The 21,657-nt window shown below is 32.6% G+C and overlaps 1 protein-coding gene across 1 annotated transcript in view; it reads right to left on the reverse strand.

Annotated features, from left to right (window-relative positions):
* Positions 1–21,657, reverse strand: part of CDH18 (cadherin 18) — a 318,315-nt gene that overhangs the window by 11,204 nt on the left and 285,454 nt on the right. Inside the window, exon 9 of the mRNA XM_068532070.1 lies at positions 15,657–15,774. Coding sequence (XP_068388171.1) covers positions 15,657–15,774 — 118 coding nt within the window. The remainder of the gene's footprint in view (positions 1–15,656; positions 15,775–21,657) is intronic.

The following is a 21,657-nucleotide window of genomic DNA, read 5'->3' on the forward strand; positions in this document are numbered from 1 at the left end:
TAAAAGAGAATAAAATGTTTAATATATTTAACAAAAGAAGCACAAGCCTCGTATACCTAAAACTACACAACTTCATGGAAAGAAATTAAATATCTAAATAAATGAGAAGATATCCCATGTCTATGGGTTGGAAGACTTAATATTGTTAAGATGACAATGTTACCAAAAGTAGATTCAATGTAATCCCTATCAAAATTCCATTGGTGTTTTTTGCAGAAATGGAAAAAACTCATCCTAAATTCAAATGGAAATGCAATGAATCTCAAATAGTCAAAACAATCCTGAAAAAGAAGAACAAAATCAGAGGACTCACGCTTCCAATTTCAAAACTGACTACAAAGCTATAGTAATCAAGACCTTGTAGTACTGCCATAAAGACAGACATAGAGACCGGTGGAATAGAATTGAGAAATAAACCGTTACATTTACGGTGAATTGATTAAAAAAAAATCATGTGTTCTTCAAAACTCTTAAATTATCAGATGCCCATACCCTCCCTGCCATTTCAACGGATTCCTTATCTGATCATGCAGACATAAAGGTAAACTTTATCTCAAGTATAGCCTAGCAGACTATTAAAGCAATATTTCCAAATCTATCACAATAGCAGAAACATTTGAGATCTTCAGATGCAGCTCTGTAATTGGACTAAACTTTTTTTAAAAGCTGAAGAAAAGCTAGGAGATAGAGACTTAACTTCCACCAAAGAGGTACATATGCATGGCTTCATAGCATTTTCATTTTTATCTGGTCTTCCAGCAGCAATAAGATCCATTCATAATTTAACTGTCATCAGAGCCCATGCAGGAAACAATGCTCTTTTGCATTCCTGCAAAGTACCTTTCACATAACAGGTACTTGATAAATAATGATTTGAACTACACTCAGCAGGAGCCTGTCTTCTGTTACAGTTTCCTCATTATATTGACATGTATTAAGAAATTAAAACCAAAATGAACTAATCTATCTTGATCTCCTCATGCTCTCTGCTGAAGGTTGATTCTTTTTCTCCTGCTTCCTGACTTTCCATTCTTTTAATCCTAGAATTGCCCTAATCTCAATTTTCAACTGGATTCTGCCAGTTCATTTAAGTTTGTAAACATTCTCCTGGCCTCACTTGTGTTTCTGCCAAACCACAAATGCATGATCCAATATGTCATTATGTTCCTATTTGCACCCTGGAATGTCACCCCTTTGACCACCTGCCACACTCCTTCTTGATGCTTTTTAAATCCCAGATAAATACAACCATACATTGTCTAAAGACTCTGCTTTCAGATTCATAAACAATGCTGGTAAATAGTCGTAACCATCTTAAGTGACCCCAATAAGTATATAGGGTAACTCCTCTAAGTTCTCAAAGGAGGTTAGTAATCAATTTATTAATATCCATATTTCATCAGATGCCATAGACTAGCTAGCTATTCTAAGCTTATTTTGCCATTTTCTCTTGAGTGCTATTCCTCCACTCACAGCAGGAAAACAGCTTTTTCTGAAAAGCTACCATCTATTATCAACATATGAAAACCACATTTGAAAACTGCTCAACCTTCTTTGCTATTAATTATGTCTATCTATGCATACAAGACTCTGTGACATAAAAAAAGAACATGAATACATATGAAACAAAAATATGAATCTTGAAGAATATCAGCAAATCTGCTCATGAAAAACACATATAAATTTGCATAAGAGTGTTAATTTAGATGAATAGGGTAATAAAGAAGAAAAACAGCTTTTTAAGTAGAAACCCAACCCAAAATCTAAAATAATTCATAAGCATGTCACAATAATATAATAATTGCAGAAACTGTAGAAGTACAGAGAACAGCGGTTTACCAAAAAAATAAAAAATAAAGTATATGAATTTCAACAGAAACCCTCTACCCAATATTTATCACATACCTTTAATAAATACTACATTTTTAGTAGGAAATGGATGAGTCAAGTACAATAAATTATGGAGTCATGATATTTATAAACACTGAAGGAAACTCTAAAGATAAATCCTTAGAGAGACTGAAAAAGCAAACACATATTTCTGTTCTTAAAATTATTTAAAAATCTGTTTTTAAATAAATTTTACCCCCTTAAGGCAGAGGGTAGAGTTGATGACTCCTGCAGCATTTATGTGATTCCGAGCAAGGGAGGAATTAAGGCAAAAGAGTGTAACCTACATTTTCACAATAGGAAAGCAAAACAAAGTGGCACAGAATGGCAAAATTAGTCAAATTTTTATTGCTTAGAATATGTGTCAGCTATTTGTTTTGTTCTGTTTTCCTTTTTTTTTTTTTTTTTTGCTGTCGCTGTGAGTAGGAATATAAGAAGGTGATAAGGTGTGGGCTGACAAACCCATTAGAAAAAAATACATGAAAGTAAAAAAAAAAAGTCAACAGAGGTTAAAATCACTAAGGAGAGAATAAAAGCATATTTTTCTATCTAGAGCAAAAGACTCACTAAAACAAACCACTACATTTGCAAGTCACCCTTTCCCATGTTGGGGTCATGATGGCTTACAGACTGTTTGCCTTCTCACTAGTCAAGCTTTGAGTCTCTGCCTTCCCATAAAGGATATTGTGAGTCTATCAAGTATGACTGGATAAATGCTAGTAAGTGAAGACTGAGACTTGACCGGGAGGAGAAAGGAGATTCGTAGCTGAACAAAAACAACGTGTCTCGTGTCTCAGCCTCATCACTGACAGTAGTGACTTGGGGCACAGGTGCTCCCACACCACCTAGAGGCTGTTTGAGGCATCATTTGCAACTATATTCTCAGGACAGACTGTGCATGTGCTATTTTATTTAGGGATGGGAGAAAAAATGCTAAATGGTCTCTTGAAGCCCTGTGGAAAAAAAAACAGAATTTTAAATGGTTATAATCTACAGAGACATTAAGCACATTACAATACCAGCTGTGAGTTCTCATTTGAAGGACAAAAATAAATGATGGGAATATCAACTACTAGGGATCTGACAATGCCAAAGAAGTACAAAATAAATGTAAAATTTCTCATGATTTCCAATATGTATCAAACTAAAAAACTGCATTTCACTACCAGTGGACTATGAAATCCGAACGAAAATGCCCCAAAAGACATCTTCTTAACAGCTCATAGTCAAATTTGAAAATATCCCTTATCTTAAAATCAATGCAACATAAACTTAGATATTCCTTCACCAAACCCAGCCACAAGGAAAATCAGTATTTTCTGACAATGATTATTAAGTATTTTGTTAAAAATGATAAAACTTATAAATAATAAGACCTTCACTTTTAAAAGTAATATTACAAGGAAATAATAAAAAGTAATAAAACGAAGGGAAAAAAAATCTTCAAAATTCTGCAACAAGGTGAAAGTGACAGTCTACAGAATCTTCCATTTAATATGATTTACAATGGTCATTTTTGATGCAGTTCACTCACTATTTTAAAAAGAATGTGCTATTTGAGCCCATTCATTTTTTCTTTTTTAAAATTAATTTTTATCGGAGTATAGTTGCTTTACAATGTTGTGTTAGTGAACCCATTCATTTTTAAAGACTGGAAATGTCTACAGAAGTGGAAAACATGTATCTAAAGAAGATAACCTAGAGACAAATATGAGCAGTAGGTGTTCTTGATAGCAAATTATCAATTAAATTACGATAAGGATTTTCAATCTGAAAGGCACATGAAATGTGATTTAGAACCCTGAAAATAAACAGAGATACACACATATACATAGTTAAAAATAATCTCTTCTCCTACTAAAATCTGTAAGATTTACAAATGCACTTGACAGTCGGAATTAAGTCTAGGAATTAGTCTGGCAAATCTCCTTGCATCAAATAAAACCTAGTCCCTCAAAAGGCAGCATAAAGATCATGAAGCAGAACAGACTTGTAGACAAATGATGATTTTATATTGGTGGATTAGGCTACACTTTTCTATCACAAAATGAATGAACAAAGGTACTATATGCACAGACCCTCCTGGGGTAAGCCTAGACTCCCAGACTTTATGACATTATGGCTATAGTTCATTTATTATAGATATTTGGTTAAAACAATGGATTTCTTTGATGCCAAGATGAAAAGTTTACCTATCACAATTTAAAGAGAAGATGGTTGTGGAAAAAACTACATTTTAATCAGAAAACATATCATGCTTTCACTGTTGTTTTAAGGTAATATAATTTTTAAATGCTGTAACTTAAAAATTATCATCTGAACTCCAGTTTTTAATTTTAAATAAAACTGTGTTATTACCAGTATATTAGTTAATGATAAAAATAAGGTCATTATCAAAAACTGTATTTACGTTTTGCTGTATATGTTGTTAAAATAATAGAAATCCATCACTTGGCTGTTTTCCAAATCAAAATGTTTCTTATTTAATAGGTAAGGGGTCATAACTTTCCAGATAAATATTGAAGACGGTTGCTTAGCAAAAATTTTTCTATCTGCCACAGTTTGGTACTAGAGCAACTAAAGAATTAATGGCAGAATATCTTACTTGTTTGGGGGGAGCACAAAATACAGCACAGTGCTTAATATTTAGTGTTTTTAATAGTGAATTAAAATGCTCATGTCTCTGCTCTGCCACATCTCCCTGGCTAGATTCTTAGGACTAATGTTGCATTCTGTCATCTCTATGCTGTCTTCATTCCCCACCTCATTGAAAAGTATTCTCTGATCCACTCTACCTGACGGAATGGACTCTATCCTGTAAAGTCAAATCATGTTCCACTTCTTTTAATTATAGGACTTTCAGTGATCTCTCTAAAGTAACTCACATTTCACTGCCTTCAATTGCAAGTTACATTTCATTTCATCTTTATTTTCCCAAATAGATGGAGAGCCACTTGAAAGCAGGAGCTATGTGTTTTACTTCCTTGAATCTGGACAGCTTAGATCACTGTCTCATACACAGCAGACAATGCCTTGAAGACTGAATGGTAGGAAAAAAACAATGTTAACTTAAGAGCTGACTATAGAATTTCTTTTATAGGAAAGCATTCTAAGAAAGGAGAATAAGAATGGTCGTGAATAGCAATACAGTGTGAGGCTGAAGAACACACTGGACAGCCCTGTGTAAAATGTCAGGGGAGGGGATAGGGCTGAGTCTGTGTGTGTGTGTGTGTGTGTGTGTGTGTGTGTGTGTGTGTGTATTTCAGGTGTTTTTTTTCTTTTTTAATTCAATACAATACATGAGTATATTCTTACTGAAAATATTCAAAGTGCATTTCATAGACATTTCTTAAGAAATATTATATATCCTATCATATTATCATTATTGCTTTTCTATGAGAATGTATGCTACTCAAATCATTATTTCTGTTTGATATTTAATCATATATTGTTTGTTTTATACTGTCTTTACTTTTTCAGAAATTTATTTTTATTTTATTTTATTTTCATTTGTTCGCTAGAGCTCCAAATATTTTGTCAATAGAATTTTACTATAATTGACACATGGTTTTTATATTTTCTGAGACATTCAGTATTTTAAAATACCCTTCCCTAATTGTCATATGAGTGTCATCTTAAATAGGCAGAGATGTATTTTATTGTAGTTGTTTCTTTGAAATGTCACTAAAAGAAGGTCCATTGACTATTAGCTTGTAATCTTGCAAATGAGTACTTCAGCACTGATTATTCTCTTTACAATTTAAATTCATTGTCTGGAAATTTGTAAAATTATTTCTTATCTCTCAAGTTAGGGATACTATACATGTTTTTGGATCTAAAACCCATATATTCCTTCACTCAAGGTAATTCCTTCAGATATTTCATTATTATTTTTCCATCTATTTATTTATTTAATTCTTAGTTATCGTCATTGTGTCCATTATAATTTGCAGCACTTTGTGCATGATTTCAACGTCTTTGTATTTTGATCTCTCTTCATAAAAATGAAATGGTAATAATTGCTTCCATATCTCCATTTGACAAAAGAGGAAGCTGAAACACACTGAGAGCAAGAACTTGGCTATGGCCTCACACATAGTTAGCAGAGGAACCTGGTTTCAGATTGAGGCAACTGGTTTCCTGAGTCGAACTCTGAAACATTCTTCTATGTTGCTTCCTTCTTCTTTTTTCTTTTTTTTTTCATTTAACAAATTTTTATTTAAACTTTCCTCTGTGTCTGGCACTCTGGTAGCAGTTAGGAATATAGCAGCAAATAAGTCAGACAAAACTCCCTGTCCTCACAGAGCTTACAGTCTAAATGGGAGAGAGGTCACAGTGTGATAAGTGCTAGGATTAGGGAGGTGCAGGGTATCAAATAACCCCGTTTGTCATTTAAAGACATGGATCTGCTTTGGCGATCACTGTGGGGTATTGAGTGTTGGGTGTCTGAAGCGCTGGCCCACTTGCTTTTATGGGCATTGAATTTTTCCAGTTATGATTTCGAGTATGGATGGAGAAAGTGCTCCCAAGACTTTGGCAAAAAGGGGGGAGTGATTGGAGGGATGGTAGATGATAGGGACCAGGAGAGGCAGCTAAATGCCACAAGACTCAGAGGAGCAGGGAGGTGCCCAAGGACAACGACTCCACCTCCCAGCTCACCTTGTGAGGCTGTGATGGAGAAAGCAATGTCCTCTCGAGCTGTGTTGCCTCCTCTTTGGTCTTTCTGGTTACTAATTCAGGTTTTAGCAGTGTCCATTTGAATTTTATCACCTTACCCGAATATTTAAATTGGTAATATTTTCATGCATCAACTCAAAAAGTCTTCCTTAGATATTTAAGTATGGTTTTCTCTTTCTAATATTAAGTACACCCCACTATACGTTAACTGCCTCTGTCCTGCAACCTGCATGACCCTGCAATGTTCTCTGATCATCCACTTAGGGAGGTTCTTTGAGCTCTGAATCCCAGGGATTCCTCCTATACAGTAAGATTTGATGGGTAGATTTGGGCCAGTACCTAAATATCTTCTTGTGATTCTCAATGCCTCTGTGCTTTGGAGGGGATTTTCAGGATCCATCCACAGGTTAAGTTTATTTAGCTGTACATGTTATCTCAGTAAAGATTTTTTTAGAAAAGAATGAGTTTGACATCAATTTTTAGGCTACAGTTTTCTTCATTCTGTTATCCCTTTCAGATAACTGCCAAGCTGGGCTTCTCTTTCCCTGAACTCTGTTCATTCTACTTTTGGTAATAGTTTGTGCTTTGAGCACGTGGTACACTTTGAGGAGAAAGATTATAGCAAGCATGGAAGAGTAACAGAGAAAACAAAAGCCAAAGAAATAGAGAAAAAATGGTTGAATTGGTGAGTGGCATAAAGAGTGACAATGTTGTATACCCCACTCGCATAATATAATCCTCAGAAATTTTGGAGAGGATCTTGATTTTGCTCAGTACATAGGATGGGATTCTGAACTAATTTTAATTAAAATTTAAGAACAAATATCTGTAGCATATACATGAACAACCAGACAGCCAGCATCTTAATGATAATTAGATTGTTAATGAACTGTGCCCTTTCTTCCAAGCCCAGTTTATATCCCAACTACTTAATGAAACTTGCCAAATGGTTCTTGTGGTATAAAACGTAATATGGATAAAACAGTAGTTTTTGACTAACCAATACTCTCCCTGATAACTGAGAGAAAAGCCTGAAATCTTCAAGGAAATTTCTGTTTAATGACATTAGAGAACTGCTGAAGCGAGGTAAGTAGGGGGGTAAAATTCTAGAGAGGGCAAAAATGTGGGAAGGTGAACTGTGGATTACAATGTATTTGTTTATACTAGGAGCCAACAAGAGGCTGGAATTCCAAGCTGGGGACAGAGAAAACAGGAGAACTTTTTTATTTTTAACTGAGTCTTTTTATTTATTTATTTATTTTTGGTTTCGAGCTTTAAATGATCAGCTTTTTATGCCATGTCCTAGCCCTTCAATCATTCTTTTTTTTTTTTTTAACATTTTTATTAGCATATAATTGCTTTACAATGGTGTGTTAGTTTCTGCTTTATGACAAAGTGAATCAGTTATACCTATACATATATCCCCATATCTCTTCCCTCTTGTGTCTCCCTCCCTCCCACCCTCCTGGGCCCACAGTCATACTGGAAATTAAGGGGCCTTAAACACATGACTGATTCTCTCTAAAGATATTTGTTAAATTGAAAGTTTAAATTGAAAGTTTAGCAGAGATCTAAAACTCTAAGTGGAAAAGAAGAGCTTTTTTTTTTTTCCATCTCTTCCTGTTGAACAGACAATGATTAAGGTAGGGGACCAGGGTGAATGGCCCTAAATGGCCATGAATGGCCCCTGAACAGGCTCTCAGTTGAAAGCCCTAAAGGGCCATGCCTTAGGGACAGGGATAGTTCAGAGACAGGCTGAATCTAAAGAAAACTACAAATTAGCATTGATTTAGCCTTGACTTAGTTCAATCCTACCCTGATTGGATTAAAGTACAGGCATACCTCCTTTTATCTTGCTTTGCTTTACAGTGCTTCGTGGATATTGTGGGGTTTTTTACAAATTGAAAGTTTGAGACAACCCTGTATCGAGCAAGTCTAATGCCACCATTTTCCCAACAGCATTTGCTCACTTTGTGTCTCTATGTCACATTTTGGTAATTTTCACAATACATCAAACGTTTTCATTATTATTAATATAACTTGTTTTGGTGACCTGTGATCAGTGATCTTTGATGTTACTATTGCAAAAACATTATGACTCACTGAAAGCCCAGAAGATGGTTAGCATTTTTTAGCAATAGAGTATTTTTTCATTAAAGTATGTACATTTTTTAGACATAATGCTATTTCACACTTAATAGACTACAGTATAGTGTAAACAAAACTTTTATATGCACTGGAAAGCATAAAAAAATTCATGTGACTCACTTTATTATGATAATTGCTTTTTTGTGGCGGTTTGGAACGGAAGCCAAGATGTCTCTGAGGTTCACCTGTAATCATGCTCCTCTCTAATTGCTCATCCAAGAAAATAGCAAACACTCTCTGAAGAAATATATTACGATTTGAAACTCTTCTAGGTTTAGACACTATGTGTGACACCCAACTAAAAATTGCTAGAGATAATAAGAAACAAGACCATTATATCCCAGTCCTGTCTCCCCAGTCCCCCTGATGGAAAACAAAAAGAAAATTTATCACTTTATTAAGAAAGTAGAGTTAGCTGACAGTGATTGTAAAATCATTAAGATTAATATGTTCAAGAAAATAGAGGGAGAAAAAAAGATAGAAAACATAAAATAAATTATAGAGAATTTCATAAGATCTATATCTCTATAAAAGGAAAAAAAAAAAAAAAAAACAGCTATCAACCAAAGCAGTGAGCGGACCACATTTTCTTTGAGTGAATGTATTTGATTTGATAGGACACTTGCTTCCTTGAGCAGAATATTAGTTAAATACTGGTGTTTTCTACCAGGATATTCCTAACATATGTCATAGTGAATAATAAACAAAAATAGGCCCCAAATAAAGAAACTTTTATATACGTAGGATGGAACACTTAAGAAGACATTTGTTCTCTAATGTTCAGATAAATTAGCAGATTCCAAGTTAATGAGGGATAAAACATAGGGCAAGAAAGATCTAACAAAGATGGCGAAGAACTGGAACAACATGAAACATTACCTTAAATTTAAGTATTTATCAAGCAGATCTGGGTTGTGAATAGGAGAATCCCACCAGGCTATAGATGGAGGAAAATCTTCTTAGTTGATATGAGGACATTAGCTATGATTCCAGGCATAAACACTATTAAGGTACATGTCTCTGGGATTCAGCTTTTATTGTGGTCAAGGGTAGGGGCCTAGAGTTTCTCAAGCTCACTCTTTACAGATGAACTTAAAACATAAGAACAGGAATTTAAAGTTGGGGAGGAAAAAAAAAAAAAAAGCCCAAATGATCAGTTACTGAAATCACCCAAAAATCTCTAGAACAAAAGGGAATGGGAGAGCTGGCTTTCTATCTACTAGTGGCTGACAATGTGTTTATTCAAGACAGCCATCTTTGAAATGGCTGCTTCTTTGAAATGGATCCCTGTCAATCAATCAAATTTTAGTCACGCAGTTACATTACAAAAAAATAAAAAAGAAAAGAAAAGCCAGCTGTCAGGGTTTACACTACCTTTATATCTTTATAATATCATCTTCATAATAATTAGAGGAAACAATTAACAGATTATTCCTTGAGCTAACATTCTGTTCAAGAAAGCAAGAGTCCTATCTATCAAAGCAAATACATCCATTCAGAGAAAAGGTACTCCAAACACTCATTGCTTTAGTTGATAGCCATTTCTTCCTTTTATAGAGATGTAAATCTTTACCATCTTTATAATATCTTGATACGTTAGGATATGCCCTCTTTTCTTCTCGTTCCTCTAACTATACACATCCTTTTTCTTCTTTTCCTACATTCTTGCTTTTCTCAACCCTTTACCATTTGCATTTTATTAACAGATTATTAAATTCAGTTTATGATAAAAATTATATTTAACTTATAGATTAATTTGGAAATTTCAGTGTTGATTTACTAATGGGGAAAAGATAATTATTTTTGTGTTTTTTATATTTTCAGTAACATTGCCTTTCAAAATGGTGAACTTGAACATTATTTATTGGAAATTTTTTCTCTGATGATCTTAGAAGAGTTTTTTTGTTAATTTGTTTGATTTGTTTTTACCATTTTAAATTTATCTGATTTGCTATTTATTCATATTTTTTACATATAGAAAATCTAGCCATTTGGGGCATTTATTTGTATTCCAAAATTTGGCAATCTATCCAATTGTTTCTTAAGATGTCTCTGTGGATTCTTTCAAATTTTCACAAAGACAATTGCATCTCATTTGTTAACAATGATAATCTTATGTTTTGTTTCTATGTATTATTGTTCTTTTGTTCTATTTTTGTTTTGTTTTATCTTTTTTGGACTGAGGAGAACATTCAGTACACTGCTGATTAATTGTAGTGATTGAAATATCCTGAGACTAGCAGAATTGTCCAGCTGAACCCAACAGAAATTGCTAATGCTTAGAAATGTGAGCTAAATAAATGAACAAATGTGCTTTATTTTAAGAAAACTGGTTTTGGAATTGTTTTCTTTTTCAGCAATAGTTGTTTTTTTTAAGCAATAGCTAAATATTTCTAACTTTTTATGTAAAATTTCCTATCACATTTTGAATTTGGCATATCTCTTGTAAGCAGTATATAAGGGTCTATTTTTAAAATAAAATATCTTTAAAAATGATATTTAATCTGTGACTATGGTATATTTGAACTACTTTCTACTTCAAATAAAATTGTCATTGCTTCTATTTTGCATCTTTTATTCTACTTTCTGACCTCTGTTCTACTGATGAAATAAGTTTTATTATTTAACTTTTCAAAAATCTCTCTTTGCTTTGGAAATTACAGACTCTTATTCTATTAACTCTCCATTATTCTAGTGTTAACTCTTCAAGTTTTAACATTTGAAATGAAATGTTAATTGAAAGGCTTTTTTGTCTATTATTTCTTGCAGAGATCCTGAAGGCAAAGATTAATACAATATTTGCCAAAATGTCAGTAGCTAAAAATTAAAAAGTTTCTTTTCTTATACATTGGAAAAAAGTCTTTAATAACTGTCCTTCCTTAATTCCTGCTAGCTTACCACTGTTAACTACATATAGAGAATGTTGACTATAGGAAATTCTTTTCCTTTAGCAGTTTGAGCATATAACTGTTATCAACTTCTGTCATCTTTTTTTCTTTTTTAACAGGAATCTACTTTAGATCTAATTATTATTGCTTTTTAAATATTCTGCCTTTTCTTTTAGATTAAATATTTTTTCTCTTTATCTTTGAGGTTTAGCACTTTTAAATTGGCATATTCAAGGATAGATTTGATTTTCTGCTTGCCTTTGGGTGTTCTTTTTTTTTTTTTATAGTAGCCAATTTTTTTAATTTATTTATTTATTTATTTATTTTTGGTTGTGTTGGGTCTTTGCTGCTGCACGCAGATTTTCTCTAGTTGTGGCGAGTGAGGGCTACTCTTCATTGCAGTGCATGGGCTTCTCATTGCGGTGGCTTCTCTTGTTGTGGAGCACGGGCTCTAGGCGCATGGGCTTCAGCAGTTGTGGCACGCGGGCTCAGTAGTTGTGGCGCACAGGCTTAGTTGCTCTGCGGCATGTGGGATCTTCCCGGACCAGGGCTCGAACCCATGTCCCCTGCATTGGCAGGTGATTCTTAACCACTGCACAACCAGGGAAGTCCCTGGTGTTCATGTTAATTGTGAGGGTCCACATATTTTCAACTTTGAAAAATTGTCATGCAATTTTATCTACATATATTGCTTGTTGCTATAATTCCTTTCTAATTCTTCCAAATATTTTATATTCCATATCTGTTAAGTGTTCTCACAATTTTTAAAAATTTTGACGTATCTGAACTTCGTTTGCTTGAATTAATGTATTTTATGTTTGACTTGTTAAATCTCTCTGTGTCCAGTCTAGAAGTAATGCATTTTTTTATTGTTCTCTCTTTGTATCTGTGTGTGTGTATATACAACATATACATATATATACAAATATACATATATACAGCATACATGTATATATACATATATGTTTACACATAATTAAATTTTAAATGTATGGATAATTTATATCTATATAGTCTATATGTATAAATCTATGTAATTTCTAGATGTAGTTCTATACACATTTCTATATATTTAATACCTATATTTTAATATTTATCTTATGTATACATGACATATATACATACATGTATATAAACAAAATTTCAAATTTTAATTTCTGTATATGTTTATATATAATTATGTATATAACACTAAACAGCTATATATTTTCATGTCACTTTATATACTTTTCTATCTATGCAAAAACTGTAGTTTTATTTTAATAAGGATTTTTAAATTATTTTTATATAAATATTTTCTTTCATTGTTGTCTCATTTCATGTAATCACTTCTAGGTCTTTTTTAAAAAAATGTTCTTTTTTTTAATTTTGAAAATGCTAAACATGCTAATATTCAAGGATTTTTCTGTTCATTTATATATTTTGCATGATTCAGAGTGAATTCATTTTCTGATTTATTTCTTATTATTTACTGACTATCTTTTAATTCTTTGACTTTCAGATTTATCATACACAACAATAAGCATTTCTCTCTGTCTAATTTTGGAAACAGCTTTTTGTCTCTACTCATTCTTTGCCATAAAGCAGTTTTGGAGATGCCACTAAACCCATGGCTTCCTGATCACTCATCCTGGCTTGGAGTCTCTGTCTGGTTTCTATTGTTCCCTGAATATTCATGTTCATGTAAGCAGGGGGCACAGAAGAACAATGGTTTTAATTTTGTCTTCTAGATTTCTTTATGTTCTGGGGGCATGTAAATGTTTCCTAACTCACAGGATGCAATGACCAAGCTGCAGGATCCAGCAGGCCTGGACGTGCCGACTCTTACTCTTTGTAGTTTGTTCTGGTTGTTGGTCAGAGAGGTGTTTATGTACCCATGAATATATGTATATATTCATTTTGGTATGACTATTCCATTTTAAATTTCATCTTTGTAACTTATTATCCATAACTGCCTTCTGTTTAGAGAAAAGTCCATCTTGACTCTAATATCTTTATACAGCGTCATTAATTCCCCCAATGCTACAAAGTAGATATTTCAAACCAAAACTTAATGGATGTAAAAACTGAGGTTGAGAGAAGTTTGGTGGCTTGTCTTATCTAGCATAAACAAGGCTGTTTGCTCAAGCATGTGTTTTCACCTGTGTGCTAGTATCTTTTTTTCAGAAAATTGCTGCTTTTTCTATCCGAAAGAAATTATTTGCGTTATGTATAATTTCATCAATTCCCAAAAATGTTTAAAATAAATTAAATAAATTTAAAAATAAATTAAAACATCTTTACTCCCATACAACTGCCCACAGGCATCACATACTTGAGATGGCATAGCTGATTTAAAGCATTCATATATATGGTTAAAATAAATGTTAAAAAATTTACATCAGCATTATAAACACTTTCAAAAGTGTGTACATATTTGAGGGGAATTTTTTGAATGTGAGTTCCCAGCACTGGTAATATTGTCATACAACTAAAATGAGACCTTTTGAATATATTCATTAGTTAAATTGAGAAATTCCAGGCATAATCATCTTGAATGAAGGACTTTTAGTCACTAATGTGGGTTTCAACAACAGTAAAATTCTCTTGTTTTTCTAAAATACTTCGGGAGTTATTTACATTAAATAGCTAGATTACAGCACATCTTCAAATCTAAGTCAATTTTTATAATATCATCAAATTAAAATTACTTTTAAAATGTAAATAAAATTTTTATTGGAATGGAAAAAATTCAACTGAAATATAAGTATTATTTCTAAATATGTGTTTCTAAATATAGTAAATTTCAGTCTACTAAAGCAGAAAGTTGAATGCTCTCCAAATTATGCAATTATTTGAATATGGGAAAACATGAATTTATTTTCAGATATTTAGCATAGTTAATTATAATATTTAAATACATTTGGGATTGTAGGTTGGGATGTTCAGATGTAAATAAATGTTCAACAGTCAATTACATACAATTTGTCATACATAAACATGGATAAATATATATTGCCATAAGTACAGCTGACCACAGGGATAGTTAAAATGAGAGAGACAAACAAGCTTGGTATTTTTATATGAATTTTGTTATGGCCACATGCACAATTTAGTATCCTTGTTATGATTATTTAAGGAGGCTTAGGGATAATGGAAAAAATGTTTAGCGGGTTGTCATGTAGTGATTTTATTTTTGCTTGAATTTGAAAATGCTTCTCCATGAAGGGTACAGAGAAGGAAGTAACTATTTACTTCAAAATGTATGTGCTATTGTTTCTTTCATGTGATTCTGAGGCACATCTTAAATCCTAAATAACAGTATATTCAGATACATGTGATCAAAAACTAGTTTTGAGAAGAAGAAAGTTGATGCCAGTCAGAACACTGTACATATTGAGTGGCTTGCTGTTTCCCTTCCATATGGAAGAATGACTTTTACACAACTTTGAGGAATCTACCAAATAAGGAATCTAAATCATGGTGAATCTTCTCTAGTTATTATGTTCTTTTTTCCCTACGCAATAAGAAGGTTAAACAAAAATAATTCAAAAATTTCCACAATGCTCTGTAATTATGCATATGTATCTACCCATATTTTGGAAGAATATTCATAATAACAAGGGGAAATATAATTTGTACAGCACATCTTGATAGCCTTGCTAAAGCAAGATGATTTCAAACATTGCAGTTCCTTTTCTAATGGTCCCTAGGACATATTTTTCATTTTTCCTAATTTAAATTTTTTCCACCTCCTAGCAGTTGCAGCAGCTCTCATAAACATGTTTGTCAGCTAAGATTTCTCTTAAAATTTGCCCAAGAGCATATTACACGTACATTTCTTGTTTAAAGGGATGCTTCTGAATAAACTCATTGAAAGTTATTTGTACATATGGCTCAATTTTAAACACAAGCTATTCACGGATCATAACACATTAACATCAAACTGACTTTGAATGTTGATTTGCAAGCTGTTCATGAGTATATAAGAATAAAGCAAAGCTGTTCAGGCCTACTCCATACAAGTCAAAGCAGATACCACATAGATCAAAAAATATATGTACTCATGTTCACCTTCATTGTCCTTCAGAGTGAAGTTTGGGTTTATAGACAGATGTTCATCAAGAAAGAAGTTAAACTTTTGTCCATTGGCAAAATCATCCTTATCAGTGGCACTGATGGTATGAATAACCTAAAGAAAAGACAAAATTAAATACTAAATTTAATTTGGCTTCTTCCCTTGATTTTAATTATATTTTAACATTTTCAGTATCCAACTTGAGTGCTTTCAAATTCTTATTCTAGTAAAAGTATCAGCTAATTTGCTCTCCGTTGCATTAGACTTTAAGAAATGTATTATGGCACACCATATAATCATTCACACTTTATTTTCTAGCATGGCACAAACATTTAATTTTTTTTTCCTTTATTACCCACAGTACCTTGGGGCCAATTAGTTGTAAGGTTTTGTGTGAACGCCTGTTTGGGGAGATGTGAAATATGGTTTGTACAAATACCAATATCCCAGTGTTGATGTAGGACAGCCTTTCTGTACATGCTGGTCTCAGTCAGCAAATGCAAAAGCACTAGAGTCATAATTTTTGTTTTAGGAGACCTCTGAGATCGTGATCCAGCCCCTGCGTTTTAGGGACGAGGACTCTGAGTCCCAAAAGGAGTGTGATGTGCCTCAAATCTGTAAAAATGTGGCAGAGGTAAAACTAGACCGCCCAGAGCTTTATGAAATTTTTTTCATCCCTAGTGGTTGAGAGAAAGTAATACCCAAATTTGGACACACATTAAGGAACAGAGAAAGTTAGAATATAGAATAGAAAAAAAATAATCCCAGGTAGCCTAAGAGCAGCATACACATTCCAATCGTTACAGTCATTACAATCTTTAAAAGTAATATTGAAACAAACAAGCAAGATGATGTTTTCCTTTTGAAACAAAATTAGTATCCTAATGCTCAAGTGTCCTCTTTCCAGCTTTTCCTTAGAGAAATTGAAAACAGAGGGAAAGTAGAGCCAGAAAAATAGTATATCCTGCATATGAAATATAGTACGTGCATTTCAAAAATTGATACGATTTCTAAGAACATTTTACTCAGTTTCACCGTATTTCAATATTTTACAGGTGAGATAATCCACCAAAATGCATCATAGTTAAAACCTAAATTCCTCTCCAGGTACTGAGACTGTTTGTTAGCTTGTGAGGGAGATGAGGAGGAATATAAAGGCACTGAGAATGAGCGGTCAGGGAGAGTAGGAGCAGAAGAGCATGCGTTTTCATGAAGTGAAAGTGAAGAAAGAGCTTCAGGGTATAGATGTGATCAATTTCCTCCATATATTCCAGTGGCTTATTCCTTATACCCTTTCCCATCACCATTCAGAATTTACTTTCTCAGCAGGAGATCCTGGGTGAAGGCCCCTCCCCCTACATATTCCAAGAAGTTTCTATCATTCTTCTCTTCATTATTTCCCTCCACATTATTTATCTATGAACTGAAAATTTACAAGTTGCTTTTTTTTTTTTTCATTGAAAGCACAACTAGTATCTGGACAGATACATATATTTTTTCTTGCTATCGCCTTTTGACTATAAATAGAATAAACTGATGGATAATCAGAAGCAATCTTTATGATTTTTCTCAAGCGCAGGAAAAGCTCCATAGCGTTTAGAGTGTGCAAAATCTGAAGAGCACAACTACATTTTCTACACGTTAGTTACTTAGTATCAAATTGAAATAAAATACCAAATTTTCAAGGTTGTTTTCAGGGTTAGATAAAAGAAATACTGTCAGCCCTCCATGTCTGTGGTTCTAAATCTGTGGTTTCAACCACCACGGGCCAAAAATATTTTTAAAAATTCCAGAAAGTTCCAAAAAGTAAAATTTGATGCCATGCAGTGGCAACTATTTAGATGGCATTTACATTGTATTTACAACAATTTACATAGTATTCACATTGTATTAGGTATTATAAGATATTATAAGAGATGATTTAAAGTATATGGGAGGATGTGTGTAGGTTATATGCAAACACTACACCATTTGGTATAAGGGATTTGAGCACTTGTGGATTCTGTTATCTTGAGGGGGGCGGGGTCCTGGAACCAATTCCCCACAGATTCTAAGGGACGGCGGTATAAATTTTTCTTTGGGAAAATAAATGTCTTCTCACTCTTATTCTTCATTCATTGTGATTCTCCAATTTACAATCCTATTTCCTCAATGATACCTCATAACATACTGACACATTTGCAAGTTCACTTCTTATCCTAGAATGTAACTCTGGAGGGGATTGGTAAAGAACAATTAATTTAAATAAACTGAGCTATTTATGTTTTCTGTTATCAGTGCTTTGGAACAATTTTCTTTTCTTCTCATTTCAAAGTTAATTTATCACTTATTTTAAATTTTCTTAAATTTTTACAAACATGAGCTTATTCAATTTGTTAAACACTGATATAATTCATATTATATTATGTTTACTATTTTTTTGTTATCTCTAAAATATAAATATCCCTTCCATTTTTATACCGGTAATTTCAAATCTCAATTTACCAGGAAGCTCACTTATGGCAAATTTTTCTTCCTCAGAAAGGGTTCTCAGTCTCATCTACATAGTAAATGATAAGTTGGTTACCACATTTTGTTTAAGAGTGAACGATTCATCTTGAACTTTTGTAGAACTGTTGGACATGCATCTGTACCTAAATATTTTTCCATAATATTTCTGAGAGATGCTTCTAAAAACCTAGTATGTTGGTCTTCTTTTTTTTAATCTAGAACTCCTAGATATTCTCTTGATGAGAGAAGGTATATTCAATTTCTTTTTTGGTTGTTTTACTAATGATGACCTTTTCTCTTTCATTAGGAAATGGGTTTTCCATTTGTTTCCTCAGACTTTTAATAGAAAACATACCTAAGAAGTTAACATGTTTATGACTTTTAGAAGATTTAAACTTCTGGCAGATATCAGATAATTGCCATGTTTCCATTCATCAATATTTTCTACCATTCTTTCAGACTTATTGATTTATCTACACTGTGCTACCTGTGCTCTCTGTGCAGCTAGTTGGTTATGTATGATCCATAAAAAATTTATTTTCTGACTCTCTTTCCTTCTAACTGGACTCCAATGTTTTCTATCACTTGCACATTATGCAATAAGTACACAAAGTATTTGATTATTTTGAAAGATCTGAGATTTACTCTAACAAAGGGAGAGAAAACTCAAATTGATGGATGGTATTTACAAATAATTACTAGCAGAATTTTTTGATAATGCCCATGAATAAGGATTCACTTTTGGTAGAAAATAATTAAAACCAATTTTATATTCCTTTTCTTAAATAAATGTATCCCCTTGTTTAAATGTGTTTAAAACATATTTAAAATCTATCACTTCTAGAGTGCTTTAATTAGGAAAAATAGTGTCAGAAATTTATACAAATAACATAGTCTTCTATTTGGTAAATGAGCTAACCCTAACTAAAACAAATTAAAAAGGAAATTCTATGGAATGCATTGCATCTTCTTTTAATTAATAGAGTTTGCCTTATAATATGATCTCAAATGATCATTTCATTTGAGAATAATACCAACTTTTGTTAGTTAGCTGAGGTTTATCTTTGATAAAATGTAAAATCTCTACTGATCTAGTTAACTTTTTCCATACAAAGTTGTACTGTTAATAATATCAGTAATACCATGGATATCATGGGGGCAGAGGCTGGTGTTATGTAATAAAATGTTTTCTTTTATATGTTATGTTTTCTAAGTTTACTTCTAAAAAGAAAAAATACAGAGGGAAAAGTCAATATGAATAAGACAGAAAGCATTCCCATTGTTATTTCTCAAAGTTTCTAGGTGTAGGCACATCTCAACTATTTTGAATTCACTCTTCTTTGGGAACTGATTTCAAATTTCATGCATGCATGATTTTCTTTTTAGTATTTTTTATGCAAGTTACTTAAAAGATTTTTTTCAGAACAGGAAAATATATTAACTCAGAGAAATATATTGTTGAAGTTTATATTGATACCTGAATCGACCTGAACTCTGCTCTTACATGTGGTTTGAACCTCTGCTTTCAGAAAAAACCAGTCTCTTTGCTGTAGCCACATGCTGTTACATTTAAATGCACAACATCCATAACAGAAGTGTCTGTAATTCTAAAAGCTATTGTCATAGAAAGAGGAACTGTCGCAATACAAATACGCTTCAGAAAAGCTATTTCACAGATCATTATTTAAATAGTTTCCTATTCCATCCCTGCATCAAAATATACAGTTTCTCCAGAAATGCTACAACCATAAGAGTAAATGAACCAAAGACCTCAAAATTAAATAATAGAAAGATTCAGACAACTTTCCACTGTAATGGGTTAATCATACAATTGACTACATGAATGGGTAATGATTTCTTTAAACGCAGGTGTAATAAGCAATACTTTTAAAATGATGTTTTTATTCCCTCAATGAAAAGTCTAAATTCATTTTGGTGAAAGAGTTGGAAACAAAAGCTCAGATAACATAAAGAATCCAGTTTTCTTACAGTGACATCGAAAATCATGCAATACTAAAGACAGCAATGATGCTCAAATGTGAATATAGTTTACAAAGAATAAGCAGTAATCACATAACTTAAAATATATTAGAACTTTGGGGGGCTAGGTCTAGCAATTACTTCTTGAAAATAGTAACAGTTATATGAAAAAAAGATAAATACTATATAAATGGTTAATGGGGCTCACAAAAGAAATGGTTTGTCACGGATTTAGCCCTCTCTAAAAAATGGGATAACTTTTCACCTGAGGAGAACAGGACAACCCACACTTAAAGGAATTTAAGACATATCTAGTCATATACTCATAGAATCTCAGGCTTGGAAGGGCCCTGAAATTCTGACAATTTTCTTCATTTTAGAGATGAAGAAAGCACTTGTCAACATCACATTAAATTACTTCTTAGGAAGGCTACAGAGTTTAGGTGGTCAGTGTAGAGGGTAAAACAGAAGGACCCAGGCTAACAATGTGACATTAAGAGGAAAGCATGGCCAGTGAGAATGCCTGAAGGGACTTCCTCATGAGCAAAAAGTGGACAACATGCGAGGTCAATGGAAAAAGTCAAGGTCACATGCCAATATGAAGAGAGTGCAAGCCAGAAAACTGAGACTAGCATTTTCGATTACAGAGAAGATGTTTACATCCACAGGGGAAGGATCAGCTGATCCAAGAGCAAGGGCTGAGTATCATCGGCTCAGAAATCCAGCAGTTTCACCTACACCTACAAAACTGGTACATGTGAGTTGCTCCTAATACAAGATCACACTTTATCTTTGAAGTAAAAATTATTAATTAATTAATTAGTTAATTAAAACAAAATTTTTAAAAGAAATAGTCTAAAAAGAAAACATCTAAAAAAAGCTGATGATTTTTGACTCTTTATGTCACATTTCAAATGATCTAAGTTTAAATTCTCTGAATAACCTAGGAACCAAAGAAACAAAGATTCAGTGAGGGAAAGGTCCTAAGTTTACTAAAAGTTGTTATTTATAGATTAGGTAATTGATACCTAAGAAAAGCAATATTTATTTCTAGATATTTTATTTTCTTAAAGTGATATTAAATGGTATAGTGTTTTAAGTTTTATTTTCTAATTGTTTCTAATATAAAGAAAAAGAAGTAATACATTTATATTGACCTTATATTTAGCACAAGTATCAATTTTATTCACAAATTCAACTACTGTATAGTAGTATTACCACTATTATTAGTAGTATTGTTATTATTAATGAATGTTTAATTTTATCAAAACCTTTGGCTTCACCCATCAAAATGAATTTTAATTTTTCTCCTTTTCATTTTAAAGTAATTATTTTTTCTGGATTTGCTTTGACAATATTTTATTTATGGTATTTCTATGTTCATGAAAGAGAATATCTATAATTCAAATTATATCCTTCTCAGGTTTTGATTTCAAAGTTTGTTGTCAGCATAAAATGAGTAAAAAACTGATTGCCCTTTTTTCCTTTTTGATACAGTATATTTTGATTATCATTCCATTTGAATAT

Source organism: Eschrichtius robustus, chromosome 2 (assembly GCF_028021215.1).
Source record: "Eschrichtius robustus isolate mEscRob2 chromosome 2, mEscRob2.pri, whole genome shotgun sequence".
In the NCBI taxonomy this organism is placed as follows: domain Eukaryota; kingdom Metazoa; phylum Chordata; class Mammalia; order Artiodactyla; family Eschrichtiidae; genus Eschrichtius; species Eschrichtius robustus.